This window comes from Sphaerodactylus townsendi, linkage group LG01, assembly GCF_021028975.2.
Source record: "Sphaerodactylus townsendi isolate TG3544 linkage group LG01, MPM_Stown_v2.3, whole genome shotgun sequence".
Classification (NCBI taxonomy): Eukaryota; Metazoa; Chordata; class Lepidosauria; order Squamata; family Sphaerodactylidae; genus Sphaerodactylus; species Sphaerodactylus townsendi.
In genome coordinates, this window is record NC_059425.1 from 73027103 (window position 1) to 73051446 (window position 24344).

The following is a 24344-nucleotide window of genomic DNA, read 5'->3' on the forward strand; positions in this document are numbered from 1 at the left end:
TAAAACATGTCAGATATCACTGAAATTGGGATTTGTTGACTTTCCCCCTAAATCAGATGGTATGAAGTTAGAGATGGCTTCAGGTTAAATCTCCTCCCAGTTTACCACTGGCAGGTCTGCTCTTAGTCTCTGTTCCAGTTTCTCAGAAGCTATGAACAGCACCTCTAGATTCAAGAGCTCACCAGTGCCATCCTAAGCAGAGTTACACCCTTCTAAGCCTATTGATTTCACTGGATTTATAAGCATGCAGTTATAGTTAGGATGACACTACATATAATTTAGCTCTTTTGTAGCATTACCTTCCACCAACAATTCACAGTCAGATTTAATCCTCCTTGATCAATATGGTTTTTCAAAGCCAGTATAATATTTCTAATTTAAAAATACTGGAATAGAGGCAGTTGGGACCCACTGATCATGTCTGCTACTTCTCTAAGAGAAAGAACCTGATTATTATGCAATATCATCTACCAAAGTCAATCCAACAGTTTTCATTTCCAGCATAACAGCCTTAAATTCTTCATTATAAAACACTTAAGTTAAATCGGAGAAGCCCAGAGGTGGTTTTGATTTCTACTTGTACAAGACTATGAGGGAGGAAAAGGCATCCCCAGATTTTTTCTTTCATCTCCTTTTTGGGAACCAAATAAGGTGGCTTAAGATGTGACCCAAGATCATTTGGAGACTTATAATTTCTCTCTTCTGAATCCTTTAATGCAGCCTGTTTAGATGCTTGATAGTGCCATTTAACATTTTGCGAATCTAAACCTTCCTGCTCTTGTCTTTTTAGCTGAAATTCTAGGATTCTTATTATTTAAGATTAGCATAAAATTAGTGTTTTGCCAAGTATCCAGGAGGGATATCTTAATTAGCAAGGGACGGTTCATAAGATTTTTGCAAACTATTAATTATAATAGCAGCATTTCTGCCTTGCCATGACAACTTCAAAGCTAACCAGAAGGTTAAAAGTTTGTTTCCCCGGCTTCCTCAAAGAGCTTTTCATGATGTTTCCCATCTATTCATATTGCCATGCATCCAAATCACTAAATATTGCAAGATTTCAATTTTCCTATCTTGGGTCCATTCCATGGAAAGATTTTTTTAAAAAACAATGATTTAAATACATTATACCAATAAACAATGCTTCACCAGACTGGATGGAAAGCAAAATAATAATTAAAAAATAGGGAGGAGAAATAGATGCTGCTGGATCTGCTGGAACAATCCAAGGTTGCAGGCTGTAACAAAATGGATCAAAGAAATATGATGCTGATTTATTGTCAAAAGATTTCATGGCCGGAATCACTAGGATGTTGTGGGTTTTCCGTGTTGTTTGGTCGTGTTCCAGTAGTACTTTCTCCTGACGTTTCATCTGCATCTGTGGCTGGCATTGTTACCTGCTGCCCAAAGGTAACTTTAATAGTGATTTCAGTGATTTAGTGATTTCAGCTTGGCAGCAATGAATGAACACGGAGACAGAATTCTTCCAGAAAATATTATTTTACTGGCAGACCAAAGAATCTCAGACACATAGCTTCTCCAGGCAAGTCGCTCTGAATGGAGCTAGTGCAGAGGTTTTTATACAGTAAGAACAAAAGGGGGTAAGGAAGTGGGTACACAAAATACAATACAGAAACTTACCTTCCAATAGAAACACTCAAAAACATAGTACAAGGTCTTCAGAGTTTTGTGAATGGCTCTTTCGAACTCCTTCCTTGGGTGTCTGAGATGATGGTGCAAAAGGAAGGGAGTCGGGGAATAGTTCTCTGCCTGAAGCTGAAGTCCAGAATGAACAAAAGAAATAAGCTGGGCCACAGGTGCAGGCGAAACGTCAGGAGAAAATACTACTGGAACACAGCCAAACAACCTGGAAAACCCACAACATCCTAGTTATGCTGATTTAATTGGGCTAGATTGTATTGGGTGCAAGAAACAAAACATAAACAGGGCCACTGGGATAAATTTACCATGGCAATTCCCCCTTTGAAATTATACCCACTGCAGTCATTTGAATCTAATGCTTTTGGGTAGTTTCGCTATGAACCAACATGACTACCTGCAGTGGCTGTCTACTTTTCAATGCTGTGGCTCAATGCTAAGGTTTAGCCCCCACCACAGATTCCAAACATGCAGGAGACAAAACCTCATCAAAATGAGAAGTGTGTGTTGACAAGCATGATGAGCATCAGCTCCAGCTATGGAAACCTGTCTTAAGAGAATTGCTCACTTCACAGAACTAGGCAGCCTTGTGGTGGGTGTACTGATTAATTTAATTCTAATTAATTCCGTAATCTCAAGCTGTTCCTGAAATCTGTGCAGAGCTGTCAAGGTGGAAGCATGGAAGGTGACACAGACAAATCAAAGACAGTTCAGAGGGCTTTTTTTTTTGCATATTTATCTTAGGGGGGGGGGCAACAGTGGTGTCATTCAGCCTGCTGGATACTGATAGTATATTCTGCCACTCCCATGCTCACTGGATGCACTGAATCTGCTTAGCCCTGGGCTAGCATTATCAGACATGTGGCTCTCTCTGAGGTTACATTTCCCAAGACTGAACAGTCAGTAATCAGATTCATTCTTCAAATGAGGTTTTTTGGTTGCAGGAGCTAAGCAGGTGGAATACAGAACACAAGAGGAAGAGAATATGAACCCCAAATAGATGTAAGCAAATTAAACTGTTTTACTGACTGATAATTACATTGTCAGTCCCTGCATGACAAAACTATTGCATTTATCCTAAATGGAGCAAGCTGAGCAAGGGGCCACTGGTGAACTAGCAGTGTCATAGAGGCTATGTGGTCAACCTCAGCAATAATGGGTTCAGGAAAACTCCAGGTCAGCTAAAGGACCAGCCTTCCCCTGTGTTTAGTCTATGCTTTCAGGGCATTATTCTATGCAGACTAGAATACCTTATTTGCCATTTGTTGCTACAACTGATCACCTACAGGACTAGTTTCCTTCAATAAACCTCAGGGGGCCAAACCTTGCAGGCGGAATGTTTTCTCAGCCAAATAGATACTAGGAGCAATCAAAATGTCCACACATCTCCTCCCCCCAACGCCTGTTCTTACACAGGCCTACTTATACAGCTTCCATTACCTGCAACAAAGCTCCAGTCAATGGGCACCTGCTGCCATTGCACAAAGGATATTTAGTCATTTTTCATGTCATATATCCATACATTTTTAAATACAGGATTTGAGGCCCTTGCTTGCCACAGAAATTGCAAGCTATTATTCAAGGATCAAGCTGGAAAGTGACAGGCATTCCCCAGTGCCACAAAAACAAAACAAAACACCACCCAGCATCCTTGTTATATTTACTAATATGTCACTAAATCAACAGAACATTGAGTAACATAGATGAAAAAATTTCTCATGCAGGAGGCATGTTATCCCCAAGGAAGGGTCAAGGGTAGCCCTTGGGGGTTCATCTGAGAATTAAAGAGCAAGACGTATATAATCGTAAGGAGGATTTGAGGATAATGATAAACACAACCAAATTAAAACCATTAGTCTTTCTTGCAGATACAGCAATCTGATGTTTTTATAGTAAAACTTGACTCTTCGTCTTCCCACTCGCATCCCATCAGATGAAGACATGGCCTCAAAGGTCCCATGTTTGTGCTTTTACTGCAGAGGGTTGTCTGCATTTCTCTCAAATCGATACATTTCTAAGGCAAAAATGTCTTTCTACAGAATTGATGAATATTTCGTCCTGTTAAGAACCATGACAGATGGATTGAGTTCACATCTCTATGCATTTTAAATTGCATTTACACTCAATAAACAAACAGGGGTCATGTGTGAAACAAATCTTTCTCTTTCTCTTTCTCTATTTCTTTTCTTTCTTTCTTTCTTTTGTGAATGGCCTGCTTCTTTTCTGCACTGTGCTTCAAAAGCACTGTTGGGAGCTTTTGTTTGGTCATAGCACTCAACCTGATGAGCAACCCTGCCTTTATTCCGTTTAACCCTAGCTTTTGCTAAGCTAAGGAAATGCTACAAATTCCTGGAATTCATCAACAAGTCACAAATGGTAAGTCTCTTATCTGATCTGGACCCAGTTGGCTCCTATTAATTTTAACAGTCTTATAACAGCCCAACGCTGTACATGTTTTCTCATAAATAAGTCGCATTTACTTCAATAGGACTTAATCCCAAATACATATACGTGGAATCATAGCCATAATACTAAATTTTTTCTTCAGACAAATTTTTAAACTGGAGGCTTAATCCTCTCCGGCTCCCTCCACCTTTCATCTTGATGAGGATAGTGGGAGGGTGGGGAGGAATGGTTTGGGATGGAAGATGATGGAACAGAGTGACTTGGGATGGTGGGAGGCTTGAAAAGGGAGGCTTGGAGTGGGGGTGAAAAGGTGAGGGTTCTGGTGGGGCAGGGTGGCAAGTTGAAGCCTGGGGTGAGGGCAGGTTTGTAAACAGTGGTGGGATCCAAAAATTTTAGTAACAGGTTCCCATGGTGGTGGGATTCAAACTGTGGTGTAGTGCCAATGGGGCTGGGCGGGGCACGACGGGGGCGTGACCGGGTATTCCGGGGGCGGGGCATTCCTGGGCAAGGATACAGCCGCTGCGCCGGTCCTTGGGCGGGAAACGAATGCACACAGGCACAGGCTGCCACGCACGCCGGTGCACCTCCTACTAGACTGCTTCAAGTCTGTGCACTACTGCTGAGAGGAGGGGCGTAACTAAGGCAAAAATCACGTGGCAAAATCACCCATTAGTAACCCCCTCTCGGCACATACAAATAATTAGTAACCTACTCTTGGGAACCTGTGAGAACCTGCTGGATCCCACCTCTGGTTGTAAAGTAAGGCTTGGGGTGGGGGAGGGGTGGAAGGGGTGGCTAGGGGTAGGGGAGGATTGGAACGTGAAGCTTGGGGTGGTGAAGGGTTAGAAGGTGTGACTTGGGTGGGGGAGGGTGGCAAGGTGAGATTTGGGGCGGTGGGAGGGTTGGAAGAGGTGGCTAGGGATTGGGGAGGGGTGCAAGGTGAGTATCGGGGGTTGTAAGGTGAGTATTAGGATTGGGGAGGGTGGCAAGGGGAGGCTAAAGGTGAGGGAAGTTGGCTAGGGATGGCTAGAGCTGGGGGAGGGTGCCAAGGGAGGGCAAGTAGTGGGTCAGAGTGGAAGTTTGGGAGCAGGGGATGGTGAGAAGGCCTCTGGAGAGCCCCCTGCAGGCCCAGCTGGCCTTTTTGAATGGTGGGGAGGGGGGTCCACCCCCACCACCCACCACGCCCACTGACCTGCCTGCACAGTGCGCTGCTTTGTGCCCCCTCCACCTCTGCCAGCAGCAGCAGGGGTGCTGATCAGAATGTTCCCCAGCCATCTTGTGCAACTGCCCCATCGAGCCCAACCACCGTCACAAGCCAGGCAGCCCAAGTAAGAAGTGTGGTGGGAATTTTCCACCCCCACTCCCATGTAACCGAACAGCGGCCAGGTGTTTGTTCCCAGGCCGTCCCGTGGAAACTCCACCTCTGCTAAGAAGGAAAACACTGTGTGTCACAATGTTTTGCTGATGATATAGCAGTGTAGTCCTTTTGAATCAATACACTGGAAAAGTGGTCTTCTGAGTCATGTGAATTGTCCACCCCTATTTTAAGAATGGTTAGTAACTGTATTTTGGTAGTCCTCCTAGCTATATTTCAAGCTCCTTCTCCATTCAGTTTGCCTTAACAACTGCTTGTTCTACACTTTGTTTCCTTTCCAGGCTACTTTGTCTTCCTCTGTTCAAAAAGATGATTATGTTCTACCCAAGAACACAAGATGCTTGTATTTCAGAAACAGCTTGTGTTGTTTTGGAAAGATTCATAGAGTTACCCAGGGGTGCCTACTTGTCTAGTTTAATTAGAAGACCCATTTTTTTCAGTGTTTCTAGGTGCCTGAGATTATAAAAATCTGTTACAGGATGGTGGGGAATTTAGCTTTCTTTTAATATGTTTAGAATTTGGTGTTGCAGTGGAAGAGAAAGGTACAAGCAGTGCATACTAAAGGCTAAGAACCAAAACAGCAAATATGAAAGCAGCAATGATGTAGTGGTTAAGTGCAGGTACACTCTAATCTGGAGAACTGGGTTTGATTCCCCGCTCTGCCACTTGAGCTGTGGAGGTTTATCTGAGGAGCTATATTAGCCTGTGTGCTCCAACACATGCCAGCTGAGTGACCTTGGGCTAGTCACAGCTTTTTGGAGCTCTTTCAGCCCCACCCACATCAAAAGGGGTTTTGTAAGCCATTTTGAGTCTCCTTACAGGAAAGAAAGGGGAGAGGGTATAAATCCACATTCTTCTTTTTCTTCTCTTTTTAAAAAGTCAAAATATTAATACAATCTTGTGACTTTTAAGAACTGGTATAGTTTAAGAACATTTGGAGTCTATACTCACCAACCTTTTCTCCTCCACTTCTTTCACCTTGCTGCAGCCAAGGACATAGGTAAGGAGGGGGTCTCAGGTTTAAACCCCCGCATTAGATGTCCGAAGCTCCGCCCACCCATTTGTGGGGGTTTTGTATTTTTAATGTTTTTTTTGTTTTTGGCCTGCAAGGGGTGCAGTTTTTAGGCTAGCAGCACCAAAATTTCAGGGATTTGTTGAGAGACTCTCCTGATGATACCACCCAGGTTTGGTGAGGTTTGGTTCAGGGGGTCCAAAGTTATGGACTCCCAAAGGGGGTGCCCCATCCCCATTGTTTCCAATGGCAGCTAATAGTTGATGGGGATTCCCTTTTGAGGGTCCATAACTTTGGACCCCCCCGAACCAAACTTCACTAAACCTAGGTGGTATCATCAAGATAGTCTCCTGCTGATACCACCCAGGTTTGATGAAGTTTGATTCAAGGGGTCCAAAACTATGGACCCCCAAAGTGGGTGCCCCCATTCCCATTGTTTCCAATGGGAGCTAATAGTAGATGGGGCTACCCTTTTGAGCACCCAAATTTTGGATCCCTGAACCAAACTTCACCAAACCTGGGTGGTATCAGAAGGAGAGTATCCTGAAGATACCCTGAAAATTTGGTGCTGCTAGCTTAACAATTGCACCCCTGACAGCAGGCACCCAACAAATTTCCCCAGATTCTCCTTTTAAATCCACCCTGCATAGGTGTCAAACTCATGACCCTCCAGATGTTATGGACTACAGTTCCCATCATCCCCTACCCTGGCAAGGGATGATGGGAACTGTAGTCCATAACATCTGGAGGGCCGCGAGTTTGACACCTGTGCGTCTTCAGCATGGATTTAAAGGGAGAATCTGAGGTCCACAGTTTAAACATTGAAAGTGATGCTGTTTCAGGATGGGGGATAATCTACCCCAAAGCAGCATCATTTTCAATGTTGTCTGAACTGGGGACCCCAGATTCTCCCTTTAAGGTGGATTTAAAAGGAGAATCTAGGCTCCCTAGTTTAAACACCATTGAAAGTGATGCTGTTTGGGGGTGGATTTGCACAGGGCTCCATTTTCCCTAGCTATGCCTCTGCCCGGAGGGGAGGGCAGAAGGGACTGCCAGCTGGGAGCCCAGCCAGTGGGAGGGGGGGCAGGGGAGTCTAACATCCCTCACCTTGGAGAGCTGCTTTTATAAATACTGAGGCTGGGGTCAAGGCTTGGGGAGGCGTGGCTTTTACTGCTGCTGCTCGGGTAACATTAAGTGATTTCAGCTCAGTCAACGTAGTGAGGCACAGGAAGCTGGTGTTTTTCAAAAGCAAAGTATTTTTTTCGGAAGTGGTTGTTACAGCTCAGGCAGGGGAATCGCGCCCTTGTAGTCAGGCGCAAGAAGTTTTATACACAGAGATCAAAGGGGCAAAGGGGCAGGTAAGGGGCAGGTCCCTTATCTTACAACAATAAAGAAAACATCAACACATAAAAGAAAAGGTACAATTACAACTTTGTGAATGGGACCATGAGATCTTTCTGTCAGACGTCTTCCCTCGAGACTTTACGATAGTGCTGAAACAGAGAGCAGAGAGTGTCCATTCATAAAACTGGGTGAGGCTGTTAATGTACCCAGGTATCTGGTAATCAGATGGGCTGCTTCCTTGAGTTATGTCCTGAGACTCCCGCGCCTCAGTCCCACAACAAAAGAAAGTTCAAATGGTTCAATGACAATCTTTGCACGTTCTTCAATGGCTGGGATATCTGGGGTGCCGTCATCAGATTCAATTTGTAATTCCAAAGGGGTCTTTGTTTTCGCTAAAGAGATTTACCGGGTGTTGGCCCAAACTGAATTCCAAGGCTAGCTTCCTTGGGTCTTAATATCAGCTGCTATAAGCTATTGCTTTTTACTAACAGAAACAAATTTCAAAAATAACATTTTTCTAATTTAAAGAGCTTACAGAGCTTACAATAAAAGAGCACAAACGAGATATCCTAAACTAGCATTAACTAGCATTAACAAACCTTAAATCAACTGGAAAACCTAGCTAAGATATAAGCCTAAACATTGGGCAAACAATAAATCCAACATTGAGGGGCTTACATTAAATCTTAAAAGGGATGAAGCAAGAGGAAAACCATGTAAAACATTGGCACAACCACATATACACGTCCTTTTCAGGCCCCATGAAGACTTTCGGATAACACTGGTCTCTGCTGCTCTGGTCCTTAGCCAGTGTAGTTCAGCGATAGGCTCAGGAAAATATTTTTCATATTTTCCTGGCGGTAACAATGGCCACACATCCAGGGATGGGTGGGGGTGTGGCCCCACCCCCAACTCCCCCATAAAAAGTCTAAACCTATGTCACTGGCTGCAACTATTGTTAGGATCCCTATGTATGTGTGTGTAAAGTACCCTCAAGTCACAGCTGACTGATGGATACTTCCTCTAGTTTTCAAGGTAAGAGATATCCAGAGTTTGTGTTCCTTTGCCTTCCTCTGCATTGAGACCCATCCAGACACTGTCCAGAGCGGAGCTGATCATGTTTAGCTTCCAAGATCAGACAAGATCAGGCTAGCCTGAGCCATCCTAGCCAGGGCTAGGATACCTGGCAATTTTTTTTGTTAATTAAAAATTTTATAAACCTTTCTTCCAAGCAACTGTGACCCAAGGTAGGTTACAGATTGTAATCCTAAATGTTGCATCTTTCCAAATACATTAGAAAAATGCAATTCTTTTCAGGATTGGACTGTTAAAATATATAAATCATAAAAAGTTAAAAACACAATCAAAAATGCTGGTAGAAACCTTGTAAATAACACACATAAGAAACCCCTGCCCTAAAAAATCAACATACTATAATGCTGGAGTGAGAGCCAACACAAAAACGCCAAAGGCTCTCCTAAAAGCGTATTGATGGCAGGACACTTGGGCTGGAGATAAGCCTTTGTAAAAATCCTTTTCTCCATATGTCTCGCATAGTGTGAGACATATGATAAACATCACACTGCTCCCACCATGTATGAAATGTGAGAAACGGGTCACAGGACTTCATGATATTTATATGTAGGTGTGTGCTCCCCCCCACACACACTTGTAACTAAAGTGCATTGTATACACCTCAGACCCAACCCTTCTAGAGATTACAAAAACACAAAAACAAGCAGCTATAACATTAAAATTGTGGATGGTCATGCTTGTCAACGCATTCATCCTTTAACACCTCACCTCTTTCCTAGCTGACTGTGTTTAAAAAAAAATTATGACATGGGAACAATTGTCGATAAAGACAAAACTGTCAACAAAAAGCTAAATAAAGTAGATCGTTTTCTTTAATTCATCTGTATTGAGGAATCTAATTTCAGCAATATCATCAGCTTTTAGATAAAAGAAAAACAGACACTCATTCATAACACTGCCCTATCCTTAGCCCGCTGCAACCTGAAAACTTTAACCAAGAAGCCAAACTACTCTGCCAAACTACATTGATCTGCCCCTCTCCAACATGGCCTTGGGGGAGCAATCGGTAGAGGAATGGACTGTCGTGCCCCTGACAAAGATGGCCGCAGCAGTTTCTCAAGGCCAACTTTCCCTAATATACGTGTCCAGCCCGCGCCAGATAGGGGAGGGAGAAGCGGTACGCATGCGCTCTCGACTGCAACGTGGAGGGGGAAAATGTCTAAGCCGCGGCAGGAGTCTTTTAGCGTGGCTCGGGAGGTGAGATGTGTGGCGTGTTGCTAGGCAACCCCAGATGGGGCGAAGGAGAAGATCGCAGGCTAGAGAGGCTGAGGCAATGGAAAATGAGTGAATTAGGGCGGGCGGGCTGCGCTTTGGGATGAGTGGAGACTCAGCAGTGGGACAGAGAGAGAAGCAGATCTATACTGGTTGGAGGAAAGCAAATCGAGTCCTCCGTTTGAACTTTGCACCAGTTTGAGGTGGGTTAGGCTGAAATGGCGTGACTGACCCCAGGTCAGTGAGCAAGGTTTCATAGCAGAGTGGGGATTCAAATCTGGCCGTGCCAGATTCTAGCCTAACACTCTGTCCACTATGCAATGCATTAACATTGATAATACTCACTTAGTGGCTCATACAGAGTGCCTCTGTGGTTACCATTCACCAAAAGAGCCAGATTGCTACTGTGTGCCAATATTCTCTGAACATGCGCAAACAAGAATGTAAACTATGACCGTTAATATTAAATGCTTAAGTTTTAAAATTACCAGACTACCTCTGCTCACACCGCTGTTAAATCTGTGCATCCTTTAATTCCCTTTCTGCATTCTCACACCTCAGCATGAGGCACAACAGCACAGGCAGGGCACTCAAGAAGGAAGGAAGCTGGCTATGAAGAAAGGGGAGGAAAACCGGTACTGCCACCTACTGTGGCCAGCTTGGTGTGGTGGTTAGGAGCAGGTGGACTCCAATCTGGAGAACCGAGTTTGATTCCTCACTCCTCCACTTGAGGAGGTGAACTGAATTGGTTTCCCTGCTCCTACACATGAAGCCTGCTGGATTATCATGGGCTAGTCACAGTTCTCTCAGAGCCTCACCTATCTCACAAGGTGTCTGTCATGGGGAGAAGAAGGGAAGAAGTTTGTAAGCTGCTTTGAGACTCCTTATGTTTGAGAAAAGCGGGGTATGAATCCAAACTTCTTATCTGAATGGCTGCTGTGATGGTGGGATTTTACTGTGATGGTGGGATTTTACAGCAGTAGTGTAAGAGGTTAAGAGCTTGTGTATCTAATCTGGAGGAACCGGGTTTGATTCTCCGCTCTGCCGCCTGAGCTGTGGAGGCTTATCTGGGGAATTCAGATTAGCCTGTACACTCCCACACACGCCAGCTGGGTGACCTTGGGCTAGTCACAGCTTCTCGGAGCTCTCTCAGCCCCACCCACCTCACAGGGTGTTTGTTGTGAGGGGGAAGGGCAAGGAGATTGTAAGCCCCTTTGAGTCTCCTACAGGAGAGAAAGGGGGGATATAAATCCAAACTCTTTTTCTTCTTCTTTCTTTGTGGTCTGCTTGTGTTTCCCAGATGCTGGGATGAGAATGCAGAGGCTGTAGAAAGGGTTGGGGGTGCTGGAGATGACAGGCCTCTTAATTCCATCCCTGGCACGAGGCACACATATTATGGAGGCTTGCAGCTTACCTATCCTTCAGTCCAGCCAGTGTTGATCGTTTCAAGGTGGGAACCACCTGCTGGCTGCAAATCTCACCAGTCTACAAGTCTCACCACCATACCAGAAACAGGTGGTTATGGAATCATTGAGGAGTCGCTCCCAAGCTGCTCAATGAATGTTGCTGGAGCAATGGTATGGGTTGAGTAAACTAATAGCCCAATTCAGAATCCCCGGCACCAGGATGCAGCACTGCTGAGGTGCTACTTTGCTGCCTCCAGGAGGGCTTCCTGGTGGTGCATGGAGGCAAAAAACCTCCATGCTGCTGAAAAGCCCTCCGCTGGACTCTCTGGGCTTACGCCAGAGCTCAAGCGCCTGGTGCCAGTATTCCGGCAGGCAGAGGTCAGGCGGCAGCCAACTAATGTCAGCTCCATCTCTGGTGACGCCTTCGATGTGTCACTGTGCACTGAGTCTGCCCACCATGGAGGGCTTCAGCAGCCACTCTCCAGCAGATTTGCCCTTTCACCGAGCTAAGTGCCCCAGGGTGGCCAAATATGCTGGCGCAACTCTGCACCACCTTTTTAGGCTTATTCGCCCCCTGGATTGGATCCAGATCTAGGTCAGAATTCCCCTCCCAGACCCCAACTGACAAGAGTTCACCACCCTTCCATCATGCCTGAACCAAGATTTCCCTAAATTAGTATTTTGTGCTTGTGACTGTTGTATGTTATTTTAGGAGCTGTTTGGGATAAAATACTGCAGTTTGGCAGGAGATGAACTATGGATTCCTAAGCAAAGTTATACCTTTGGATTTAGAATGGCTGACCCTTTTTAGGATTGCATAGTAAATACATTATACTGACTGTAAAATTGCACGTTATATCGACTATAAATATACTCTTCCTTGCAGTAAGGACATATTGTATTTGGGGTTTTTTATTTGTTTGTTTATTAAAGCATTTTTATCCTGCCTTTCCTCCTGGTTCCTTATAAAAATGCAACTTTGGGAGTTAAGTTATTTTTCAGTTAAAGGACATGGCTTTAATGTATTGTCAAAGGCTTTCACGGCCGGAATCACTTGGGTGCTGTGTGGTTTCCGGGCTGTATGGCCGTATTCTAGCAGCTGCTAGAACACGGCCATACAGCCCAGAAACCACACAGCACCCAAGACATGGCTTTACTTATATGATGAAAGGTTGGTTGAGTTCATGATATTAGGAATAGTATAAGAGAGGGTGTTTGCTCTAACTGCATATTAAAAAAGGCTGAATGTGTAGTACAGCAATTCCTCACAGCACACAATCTGGAAAGTAATAATGAAAAGCAAAATGCCATTTACTAAAGATGCCTTGGCATATTTATGCTGTGTAAAAGCTTGCAAGCAGAGTACAGTTGGATTGCCAACTCCCGTTGTTTGTCTCCAGCATCTGGTAACAGGAGATATGTGTGCTGTGAGTCATCAAGTTTTTTCTGACCTATGAAGACTCTATGAATAAATACCCTCAAAAAAGCTATCATTGACAGTCTTGCAAATTAAATGGCTGTGACTTCCTTTGTTGAGTCAGTCTCTCATGTGGAATCTTCCTGCTGACTTCAGCTTTTCCTAGCATTTTTATCTTTTCCAGTAAGTCTTGTCTTCTTATGATGTGACCAAAGCATGATAATCTCAGTTTAGTCATATTTCAATTCCAGTGAGAATTCTGGCTTGATTTGATCTAGAGCCCTCTTATTTGTCTTTGGGAAGTCCATGGTATCCATAAAACTCTCATCCAACATCACATTTCAAAAAAATCATTTTTTTTTCATTTTTTCATTGGCATTTTTTTTCATTGTCCAACTGGCGCATCCATACACAGTAATTGGGAATACTTAAATTAAAATTACCTTGGTTTCTAGTGACATTTTTTACACTCAAGGTATACCGATCCTGAATCTGGAAGTTTCCTTTGATTTGTGGCAATGAATTGTGTATTATTTGCTGTGTGTTAAAAATGTCTGTTCTTTGTCTGCTCTGAACGTATTGCTGGCGACATTAGGGCTGCAGTCCAATGCACATAGCTGGTTGTATGAACTCAGTGGAGTTTACTTCAACTTGTACATTCATAGTGCTAGGCTGAAAAGTTAGCCATCCTTGTTTTTCTGCTTATGACTTTCCTGTGCAGCTTATGTCCTGCACATCTTTAGCTATTAGCACTAAAGAGGAATTGGGGGAAACATTTATAGAAGGGAGTGTTTGGCAAAGGAAATCCCATGACAGTATTATTCTTATCACATGGGCAGGCTGCATCTCCTGTGAACTTTGCTATACTTTGCTGATTTCTCAGATTTGTGGTGGCGACGATATGACACCAGTATGACACCAGTATGATCTAAAGATTGATGCAATGTTTCCTGTAAGAACTGAATACATTAAAGGATCACATCTGGTCCCAGAAGAAGTCCAATGGCCATTACAAGTTGGACAAGATAGGCATGAAGAAGGTCATATTTTTGTGGGAGATGTTTCATATGGGAAAAGTCTGCTGTTTAAATTCTTGAGGTCTTAGGCTGAGAAGAAAAATTTTGGCCTACAAATTCAGGAAGCTGCTTCTAGTCAGAGTACATAGTCATGGGCTAGATGGTCCAGATTTAAGTGTGCCTTGGCTTAGACTGCCAGGCAGGGGTATCAAGTTACAGCAGAGAGCTGAGTCTAGTCAGAGAGTCCATCAAGCAATTTCAGCATCAGAGGTCCGGTCCAAGGGTCAGAATACATAAAGTCAACAAGTCAGTAGAAGCATTGCAGCACTCAGTGCTTTGTTGTGTCCAGGGCAATACGCTCTACAGACCTTTTTAATATAGGGTCTTCCAGCATGTTATTCTTCACCCTGTGAAGACTCTACTTCCCCCTGCTGCAGAAGATACTTTCTTTGAGCTAGCAGGCATGTGGTACTCCATTTAATTTTCAAAAGCTCCCTGTATCTCTGCTTCTGTTGACTTTTGGGCTCAGGTGAGCTAGGTGCATGAGTCTCTTCAGCTGGAACAGGGCTGGATGCATGACTCTCAGTCTTTACCTGCCTGTTGTTCACCCTATAGATCCTGCAGCAGCCCTGGCTGCTCCAAGCCCAGCCGTTGTAGATTCCCAACCTGGTCTGGACTTACTGGGCTCTGCTCATCCCCTGAGAACTCACTGCACTCCAGGGGAAGGTCCACAACAAAGTGGTTCATATAACTAAAGAACTTGTTGAAGAATAATGAGGTTATGCCATGGTGATTAAAGTGAATCTTAACATCTAAAAGTAGTAAACTTCTGATTACCAGAACTAGGAGGCAGCATCAGGAGAGAACCTTGATATCAGCATTGTTTATTCGTGCTCCAGGGCAACTGGTTGACCATTATGTGAAGCAGGATACTGGATTAGGGGAAAGTAAACTGGTAGAACTTCTACAGTCTGCTGTGATCTTATTAATTGTGAGCCTCTGTTAGTGTGACAGCTTATGTATTTCTTGTCTCAGTGTGGAACATTAGTTCAATTTCCCATATACTGGGAACTAGCTTGCTGAATTATTTGTGCAGCAGTTGGGTACAATTCCTTCTGGCAACCTCATGTGATGACCAGTGGGGGAAAGAGTAGTGTTTAGGAAGAAGCTTTTCTCACTCTGGAGGGGAGTGCATCTTCAAATGTGGGTTATACCCATTGGTTGCTCAGGAAGGCAGGATTAAGCTTCTGCTTTTTATCTCCCTGTTGGGCTGTTGGAAGCCAGTTTAGTTTCCTGCCATGCATAGGGATAACAGCTTAGTGAGGCCTCTCTGCAGCCTCTAGCTAATCTTTCTCTTTCACTTTCCTTTCTGCTTTTTTTCCATTCTCATATTTACTTACTTCTATACCTAATTGAACCTTTTTTAAAAAGACCTATCCTGCTCTTGTTACTTTTCATTCCTTAAATCTCCTCCTTGCCTCCACCATTTCTCCCATGGAACTGGACAACATGGAACTGGTTGCGTGGGAGGTTTGAAAGCCCTGAAGAGGGAGTCCTCTCAGAGGAGGACATCTCTGGTCTACTACAAACGTAGCAGCCAGAGCACAGCTAGCAAGCCAGGAGGAGTCCACTAGCAGCTTGAGGAAAAGTGGCACGATGGACTGTGAAAACAAAAGCGGAAGAAGCCCAGGCTTTAAGAAAAGGTGAAAAAAGCCACGGCAGCAAGAGCCCCCTCCAAAGCAGCCGGTTTGGCCCTGAAGGGCAATGATAACTTGCCAGACCCCCAGAAAGCCTCATTTTTGACAGGGACCACCAGCTCACTTCCTGGAGGTAAACTACCACCACCTCTTCCCCAGTTAGAGGTCAGACACTCATCTTGTGAGGAGGAACGGTGGCCATCTGGTCTCTCTCAGTTAATACAGAGGGTCGTGAAGGAGGAAATGCTGTGCCTCCCAGCCAGCCACACACCACCCAACCCCATCTTAAGTGGCCCCTTGCCTATACCATCAGAAATATTGGGCTTAGAAAATGGTTTTGCCACCCACAGAAGATAGTTACAAAGCTGGCCCTCCCAGGCAGTCAGAAAGGCCTCACCAGGAGCCTGCCGGGGTCCACAGAGACTACTCGCTCTATCTCTTTGCTCTCAGAGGAAGAAAAGGTAGAAAGAGAATTTTCCTCAGGAGAGGAGGAAGAACCATCAGCAGAACTGCCCACCAGACTTCTCAGTGGGAAGGATTTCCAATCACTATTATCACTATTTCCAATCACTATTAGCAAAGTTATAGCTGCCCGCAACCTGACAGAGGAGCCAGGCAGCTCAGAGGGGACAAAGGTGAAGGATCTTAACCTAAGAAGATAAAGGAATGTTTCTCTAGAGCAGGGGTAGGGAACCTGCGGCTCTCCAGATGTTCAGGAACTACAATTCCCATCAGCCTCTGTCAGCATGGCCAATTGGCCATGCTGGTGAAACTGATGGGAATTGTAGTTCCTGAACATCTGGAGAGCCGCAGGTTCCCTACCCCTGCTCTAGAGGCACTTCAGCAGAGAAGTCGGCCACCCTTCTAGAATATCTAGAGAGGCTCATCAAAGCCAAGCAGCCAAAGCCTGTGTTCAATAGGCAGTTTCCCAATTCAGCTGAAAAATTATACAATCTGGAAAGCCAGACTATGGAATTGCTGCAACTACCCATAGTTAATGCCCCCATAGCGGCCTTACAGTCCTCTGACTTACTATCCGCAGTTGGCATGGGCACTATCAAGGGCACCTTTGACAGGAAGTCAGACTTAGCAGCCAAAAAGCACACAAAGCCTCGGCTCTAGTCATCAGAGCCTTAGCTGTGACAGCTCCAGTAAAAAGCACCTCTATGGTCTAATCTCACAAACGTATTCAGCTTATTCCACCAGGCAGTCGCAGAATTCTAGAATGCGTGAGCAGAGGCAGCCTCTTTCCTGGCAGATGCCTCTTCAGACACCATGATCTATGCGGCTCACACTAGGGCAGCTACCACAACATCCAGAAGGTCAGTATGGCTTAGAGCCTGGCCAGAAGACCGCCACTCCAAAGCTATGGCTTGTTGCTTTGAAGGAGGAAATCTATTCAGAGAGGAACTAGACAAAATCCTAACTGAAGCAAGAGATAAGAAAAAGGTGATGCCCAAAAGCAGAAGGGGAGAGATAGGAGTCCCTTTCCAGCCCCCCTTTTGCTCCTTTCATACCCTTCCAAGTTAACAACCAAACCAGAGGAGGTGCTGGCAAAGCTCTAGAGGGGCTTCACACAGAGGTGGCAGATTCTATAGGCCCTCTCGCTACGAGACCTACTGGTCAGGCAAACAGGACAGACCTAAAAATTCCAAACAAATGACACCAAAACCAAACTGGTGGGGTGGTGGGGAGGCTGAGCCAGTTCCAAGATATCTGTTTAAGCTCAGAACCAGACACCTGGTTCCAGCAAATAAGTACCAGAGTGTTTGCTATAGAATATGCCGGCCTACCCCAGACATTTGCCAGCTTACCCCCAGACAGATTTTGCTTATCTCCAAGATTAGTAAAAACAGGAAAGCACCTGAGAAACTTTTCTGTCATCAGTCACCTCCTACACACACACACAGGCCATAGAAGCAGTTCCACACAAAGGAGGAGGCAAAGGAGTATACTCCATATATTTTTACAGTGCCCAGGAGGATGTGGGACTGATGAAATATTCTGGATCTGAAACAGGTAAACAGATTCATCGTCACATTACCTAAAAAGGGCAAAAAGCTGTCCAGGGCAGCCATTAGCTACACAATAAAACAATACATATATGCCATTAAAGGTTGAATTGAATTGAATTGAATAAAAAATACATAATTCAAGCATTCCAATCCAGCAATCTGCAAGTTCCAACAGGCATAATTCAGTAAGAAGTGTGGACACCAGCTCTTGACAGACAAGTGTCAGTAGAAGAAATTTGCCATGCCACCACATGGTCTTCGATCTCCATGTTCGTAAGATTTTTCAAGATAAATACTGTCTCCTCAGCAGATGCAGTGTTCAGAAGGAGGGTGTTACAGAACATTGTAGATGCAGAAGAACTCTCAACCCAGGCAGAAAGACACTGCTTTTGAATGTCCCACATTTGAAGAAGCTCTCCCTCTCAGAGTGAGAATGAACCTTGATCACTTACCATGAAAGTTCCTTCTGCTCTGAGGAAAGGAGGGCATGTTGCTCACCTGGGCTTATGCATACCATGAAAAGACCAACAAATAAACAGCAACAGGTACCAAAGGACAAACAGAGAAAACAGCAGGAAAGAAATGACACCAAACCTAAGCAAAATCACAGACAATTTCTCCCTTTGTACACCATAGTAAACTGTCCTCTGTCTATGGACTAAGAGATCTGCATAGTTTTTTCTAATAGTTATGTAGTTTGGTTATAAGTTACAAATATTAAGTTATGTCTAGTTAATTTCTGTATCTCAGTTCATTTTGAACTGGCCACATCTTTTTAACCATAAAGATGACAGGAGTTTTGAGAATTCATTCACCATTTCCTGGACTGTCTTTGTTCTAGAATGCTTCATTTGGGTCCTGGTGCCTACCTAGTTCAGTCCCCAAGGCAACAACCCAGCAGGGAATTAAAAGCAGACACTTAGTCCTGCCTCCCTGAGCGACCAATTGGAATAACCCACGTTTGGTCTCTTAACTTGCTACCATCAGTGTTTCTAAGGAAAGTTTCTTACTTGGGGAGTGGTGGTATTACACATTGGTAGGAATATAGTATAAATATTTTCTTAGCTATCTGTTTGGAGTTGTCCCATCATTGAAAAAAAATCTCTCCTTATTAGATGAATGTAACAGTTCCATATTTGCAGTCCATGTGATCCTGGAAGTTTTCTACGTCTAAGTTTTTAACATATTCCTCTGCCGCTTGGCCCCTTGGCTTTGATTTCACCTGTGTTCTCTGGCTAATGAGATAAAATGTTACATATGTCTGTACTAATGATGGGGAAAATTGCATACTCCTAAGGGGTCAGCATTTGTTCTTAGGAGCCCAAGTTAATATAAAAATCAATGCTTAGGTGACAAACCACCTGGGACGTTTCTGGCATCCATATGCATTATTGCTGTTTTATCACATTGCTTGACTTATTTAACATCTCCAGAATACAGAGAATTCCCTCTTCAGAATACAGAGGATGGACAAAAGGAAGCTTTTGGAATGTGTTGGTTCTGCTTATACTGTGTTTCTGTTCCCTTCTCCATTTTCTACTTTGTACATTTACCTACCCATGAGTCATTCAAAAATTGTTTTTCCCCCCTTGTGGTGCAGAGTCTTCTGGCATCTGCAGTTATTTTGATCTTATTAAAATTCCCCAGGCTTAGAGGCAATGATGTGTTGATTTAATCAAAAATATCGGCTAGTCTGAACAGTGCAACCAAATGTTCGCAAGTGGGAAATCCTGGATAGAAGATCTCAAGCTCCAGTAATCATAAGTGCTGTGGCCTGTTCAACGGCAGCTTTAGCACTGGATAGCAGGAGATCTGCCAGGGGTAATGCTGTGAACCGAACCGCTTCCTTCCTTCTCTGCAGTATGTTTTACAAACCTTGGCTGAATATTCTAGATTAGCTCGTCTGATAGAGTGGAATAGTTCATATAAAACAAGCAGTTTTATTTAAAACATCTCAGTTGTTACCCGGGGAATCTGTTTTAGTGGAGGGCTCTTAAGATGTGGTGTGTACTCCAAAAGCTGGGGGAGGGGGGGGGACTCAACTAACCAAATCCCCATGAATTATAAGGCAATATATCACTAGTAGGATTCATTATGGTAATAATCAAATGTGCATGGCAATACGTAGATAGAACCTGAATATCACTACAACTCTACTTGATCAGTCTATGACTGGCCTCATTTTTAATCTGTTACTCTAGTAGTCTCAGAGAATAAGAAATAGGGATGGCTATCACTTTTATTACACCATTTTCTGTTTATGTACAGTAGATCATAGAAGCTTTCTAGTTACACAAGGCTCTTTGTGTAGAAAAATGGCATGGCATCTAATTTTTTTGCCTAATTACAGACCAAGGTGAATTGTTAAATACTATAAATGCTTCAGATGGGTACCAACTAAATGTCAAAAATGATTTTCAGTTCAAACATATGCTGATCCATAGGAAACTGCAGGCTGTTACAGTGTGGTTGTACGTTTGCTGCCATTCCAGATTTTATTCTCTGCAATTCAAGCAAATCCACAGCAGCTGGTCCATTTATTTATTTTGCAGAGTTTCTTCCCTCTTTGTAGCAAAAACTTTCAAAGCAATTCACATCAACATTCAGAACATAATAAACAGCAATAAAATCTTCATAAGTCATGATAAAATCAGAAGCAACAACACAAAAATAAACAGCATAACGTTCTCATTAAACCTGAATTAAGGATCTGATTATGAGAGGGAAAGTAGCATGGTGTAGCCCGATCTCATCAGATCTTGTAAGCTAAGCAAGGTTGGTACTTGGAAGGCGTACCACCAAGGAAGACTCTGCCCCTAAAAGGAAGGGGGCAGCCAAAATTCAGGGGAGAGAATTGCACAGTGACGTGGCAACTATTGAGATGGCCCAATGAATGATCCAGAATTGTCTATTGATGTACTAATAAATAACTATTGAGAGAAAGTTAAAAAACCTTCACTGTAGCAGACAGTTGCTGCAGATGTATTCCTGTATGCATTATTTGATCTGCAGAGTAGTTAGATTTCCCCTTTGTCATAAGGCTCCAACTTATAGTCTTCATTCAAATGCACAGTGTGTGATTGCACACTCGCAGGTCTGGATCCAGTGTTAATACTTAGAGTTAACCTTTTTTATAACTGCTTGTGATGCAGTGCAGAAGCCATGACCGGTGCAGATTAAAGAAGCTTTGGAGAAGAGTTGAAAATTACCATGCTCCTGAAATTGAGTCCAACAAGAATAGAAAATGGGAAGTGACAGCATCATGAACAAGTCCTTAAAAATTAACGTCTATAGCCGACCAAGATTTTGAGGGGGCAGCATGTGGGCCATGTAGCACTGTGACCAAAAATACATTATTGTATTAAAATTCACTCACAGGACCAGTACCTGTGGTAGTTTTCTGCTCTAGTTAGCTCTGGCTAATGTTCTGCTGAAGATAAGCACTCATTTCTGAGCCAAATGTTCCAATGAGAACAGACAGATTGAAAGCAAAACAGCCTTGCACCCAAAGCAGGAATTCTTGGATTGTGTCACAGCGAACCCCTCTGTGGGCATGTCAGCAATGGAGGCTTTTGCTGATGATTAGTGTGTGTGGCACACATTCTTACTTCCCCTGGCTGAACTCTAATGCAGTGTCTGCTTAGCCTTATCCACACTGATAGCATATGGAAGTTCTTGTGGGCATTTGGGAATTAGTACAATGGTGTTGCAGATTGTACTGGACTGAAAGGAGCCAATTTCCCTGTTGTAAAAGAGTCTGGACAGAAATCTTGTAAATCTTATATGCTGTGACTTTTGTCTCCTGTTTTATAGTTCAAGATGACATATTGAAGTATCGTGCATAACATTTTGTATAATGCTTCCACATCAATGGTTACACTAGTTGTCAGTTCAGTATTCTCACATTTTTCTAGCCTTTGTTCTCATTTGTTCTCAGTAGTGTCTGTCATCGTAAGGAGGTGGTGATTGGGTGAGATAAACTTGGACTCTAATTTTTGACCCTGTGGTTGTACAATGGACCTAAATCTTTCTTCCTAAATCATCACATTCTTGACAGACGTTTACTTTCAGAGTGTCAAGCAGCAGAAATAGTACAGTCCCCTAAGACAGCTTGTTCTTTCAGAAGAATATTTCCTTCTGCCCATTTTCAAAAGGGACTCAGCAACTTTAAATCTAGGTTGCTGCAAAAAGAACAACAGAATAACACTGTCAGTACTGTGACCAGTCTTTCAGCTACTACTTGGAACTTTGCAGGTGGCCCTTTCATTCTGATACAACTCTTCTTACAAAGGCAAAAGCTATTTCCGTGAGGCAGAAGAGACAAGTGCATTGGAATACGGAAGGGTTTCTCACTGGGAAAAACAAAGAATGAATGAAGTCATCTCTGTATTTAGTGGGGCCTCCAGTGTGGAGATGTAAGCGAAACATTCTGGCAAGTAAGCGGCTAGTGAAAGTTTGGCTTTGGGGACATTGCTGTGACTGGTATTGTTGGCACAGTCCAGAAGAGAGTGTCATGTACAATATCTGGATAATAAGAGGAAATAAAATGCATATTGTCTACAGATAGCAAAGGCAGGTTGGCTAAAGCCAGTGACAAGTGTGACGATTGTTGCCATCACCTTCTGACTTGGCTTAGCCTCCCCATATCATTCTTGAATTGTTACACGAATGTATGAATTTCAGTGTAGTTGGTAAGCATTGGCTGGGAAATAATGCTTCTAGCAAATGAAAAGGGGTGAAGACAGCTAAACAGGGAGGCAGTTTAATCTTTCTCCTCGTCCCAAGCCCCCACTCCTTGTGTTTGGCTCAGATCTGTTTTATGGGGGTCAGGAGATGTAAAGCCTCATAATCTGACACAATTGGACGTCCCTGCATGTGTGTTGTGACCAGGATCTTAATTAGGGAATTTGTAAAGACGTAGGGCGGGTTCTGCTTCTTGAAAACTGCTTGTAGCCTTCTTGCAAGAAATAATGCTTTTTATTAATTCATTGCAAAAAATATAAACAAATAGAAAAATCCCAACAAAAATTCAGCCCACATCAGATGTCTCTATTTTTAGGCTTCCTCTTGGCCTCCTTGCCAGGAGACCCTAGGAATAAATGAGAACAGTAAGAAGCATGCACATCTCTTTGGATTTCAGTCTCTTGCCCCCTAGCTGTGCCCGCCCCCCTCTTTAGGCCGCTGTCTTTTGGAAGGTCTCCAGACTGCACAGAAGTGAATCTAAATTTCAGTGGAAATGGGTGTTGAACCTGGTAGGTACATCGCCTGACAGGGGATGCTGCCAGCTTTAGCATTTTTAGAATGGATTAAAGTACTTTCTGTTATGTTTTCAAAGCATGCTGAACTAGAAGCTTGTAGGAAGCCATCAATGGAGTTAGGGTTATGGTGGCACCTCTTACTGTCTCAGTACGATGCTGGGTATTAAATACTGGCTAGGAAGCTTATGTTCTATGTGAGATGCTGAGAAATCCTCTGAGTTGTATTGGCTTTGTGACAATCACTTCTGTTGTGGGTATACTAATGTTACATGAGGGGGTTCCTGCAGCAAGTATCTAAAGCGTGAATGACAGCCATGTGTCATTAAACACTGGTGTGTGCTTGTCAGAAAGCCAGATCCCCATCACGCCTCCCTAGTTTGTGTGTATATCTTGCTTTTACAGTTTACACATTTGCTAGGGAAACACTGATGTAAAATTGGTGTCTTCATGGCAAACATGATTGTCTCTGTGGAGCTGCTCACATTCCTTAACAATTCCCCACATCTACAGTTGCAAGACCCATAAGCTAACCCAGATATCATTCCGTACTCTATTCCTCCTTCTTTCTGAACCCCCTGGCTAAATAATCCCCAAACCATGTTATCTACCAGTAACTTTGTGAGTTAGGAGGGAAATGAAAGTGACTTGTCCTCCCTGTTTTGTTGGTGGATTTTTTTTAAATCAGAAGCTGCCTGGAATTGCTAGTGAATCTAAATTTAGGAGATGTGTCTCCTGACCCCAAAGAGAGTGAAAGCAACACTGTTGTAGCCTAGCCCTGCCTCAAAGCTGTAGCCGTTTCAGATGCCTGAGGGGCAGACTGTTTGTGATCAGTAGTGGTCTGCTTTCCATATATGTCTCCTGTGTGCTCTATTTGGCAGCTGAATTAATCTGCCTTTGGCTGCTATTCTGCATTCACTTAGTGAAATCAGCAGGGTTTATTTCTAAGTAGAATCACATTGGTCATGTTCCATTCATTTCTTGGCTGAGGTTGCCAGGAAGGTATCATGTAGGAAAGTTATATTATGATTGTTCTCCTTTGCCTTACCTTTCACCTCCTCATTTCACAGTATTCTGCTCTGACTTGTCTTTTTAAAAACATTCCTTAGTAGGAGCAAATGCTCGCCAGCCACAGCAACCTCAGATGTACAGCTTCTTCAAGAACTGCTCTCTGGGGTGTTGCCTCTGAGGATCTTGTGGAGGTCCTGCTGTTTCTCAAACTCTGTATGGGTTTTTATGTGCAGAGAGAAAGCCCTCGGGAAGCTGTTCAGCAGTCTTGGGAGTGAGTGCTAACTCTTGCCCAAGTTCTCTGAATCTTTACTCCAACCCCTTCCATTTCCCTCTTTCTTTCTCTAACATAGCATCTGTTATAATGTGAAGAAATGGTCAAGCTTCCACCATTACAATTCATGCATCTTTAATACTCATAAAGGGA

The 24344-nt window shown here is 43.6% G+C and overlaps 1 protein-coding gene across 3 annotated transcripts in view; it reads left to right on the forward strand.

Moving 5' to 3' along the window:
• Window positions 1-9995: 9995 nt before the first annotated feature.
• The window catches only part of CCDC167 (coiled-coil domain containing 167), a 31856-nt gene continuing 17507 nt past the window's right edge, over window positions 9996-24344 (forward strand). For all 3 annotated transcript variants that reach the window (XR_007243237.1, XR_007243240.1, XM_048519723.1), the window contains exon 1: window positions 9996-10088. Coding sequence is in view for 1 of the 3 variants with exons in the window: in XM_048519723.1 (XP_048375680.1) it covers window positions 10047-10088 (42 nt within the window). In the remaining 2 variants the exon portion in view is untranslated. The remainder of the gene's footprint in view (window positions 10089-24344) is intronic.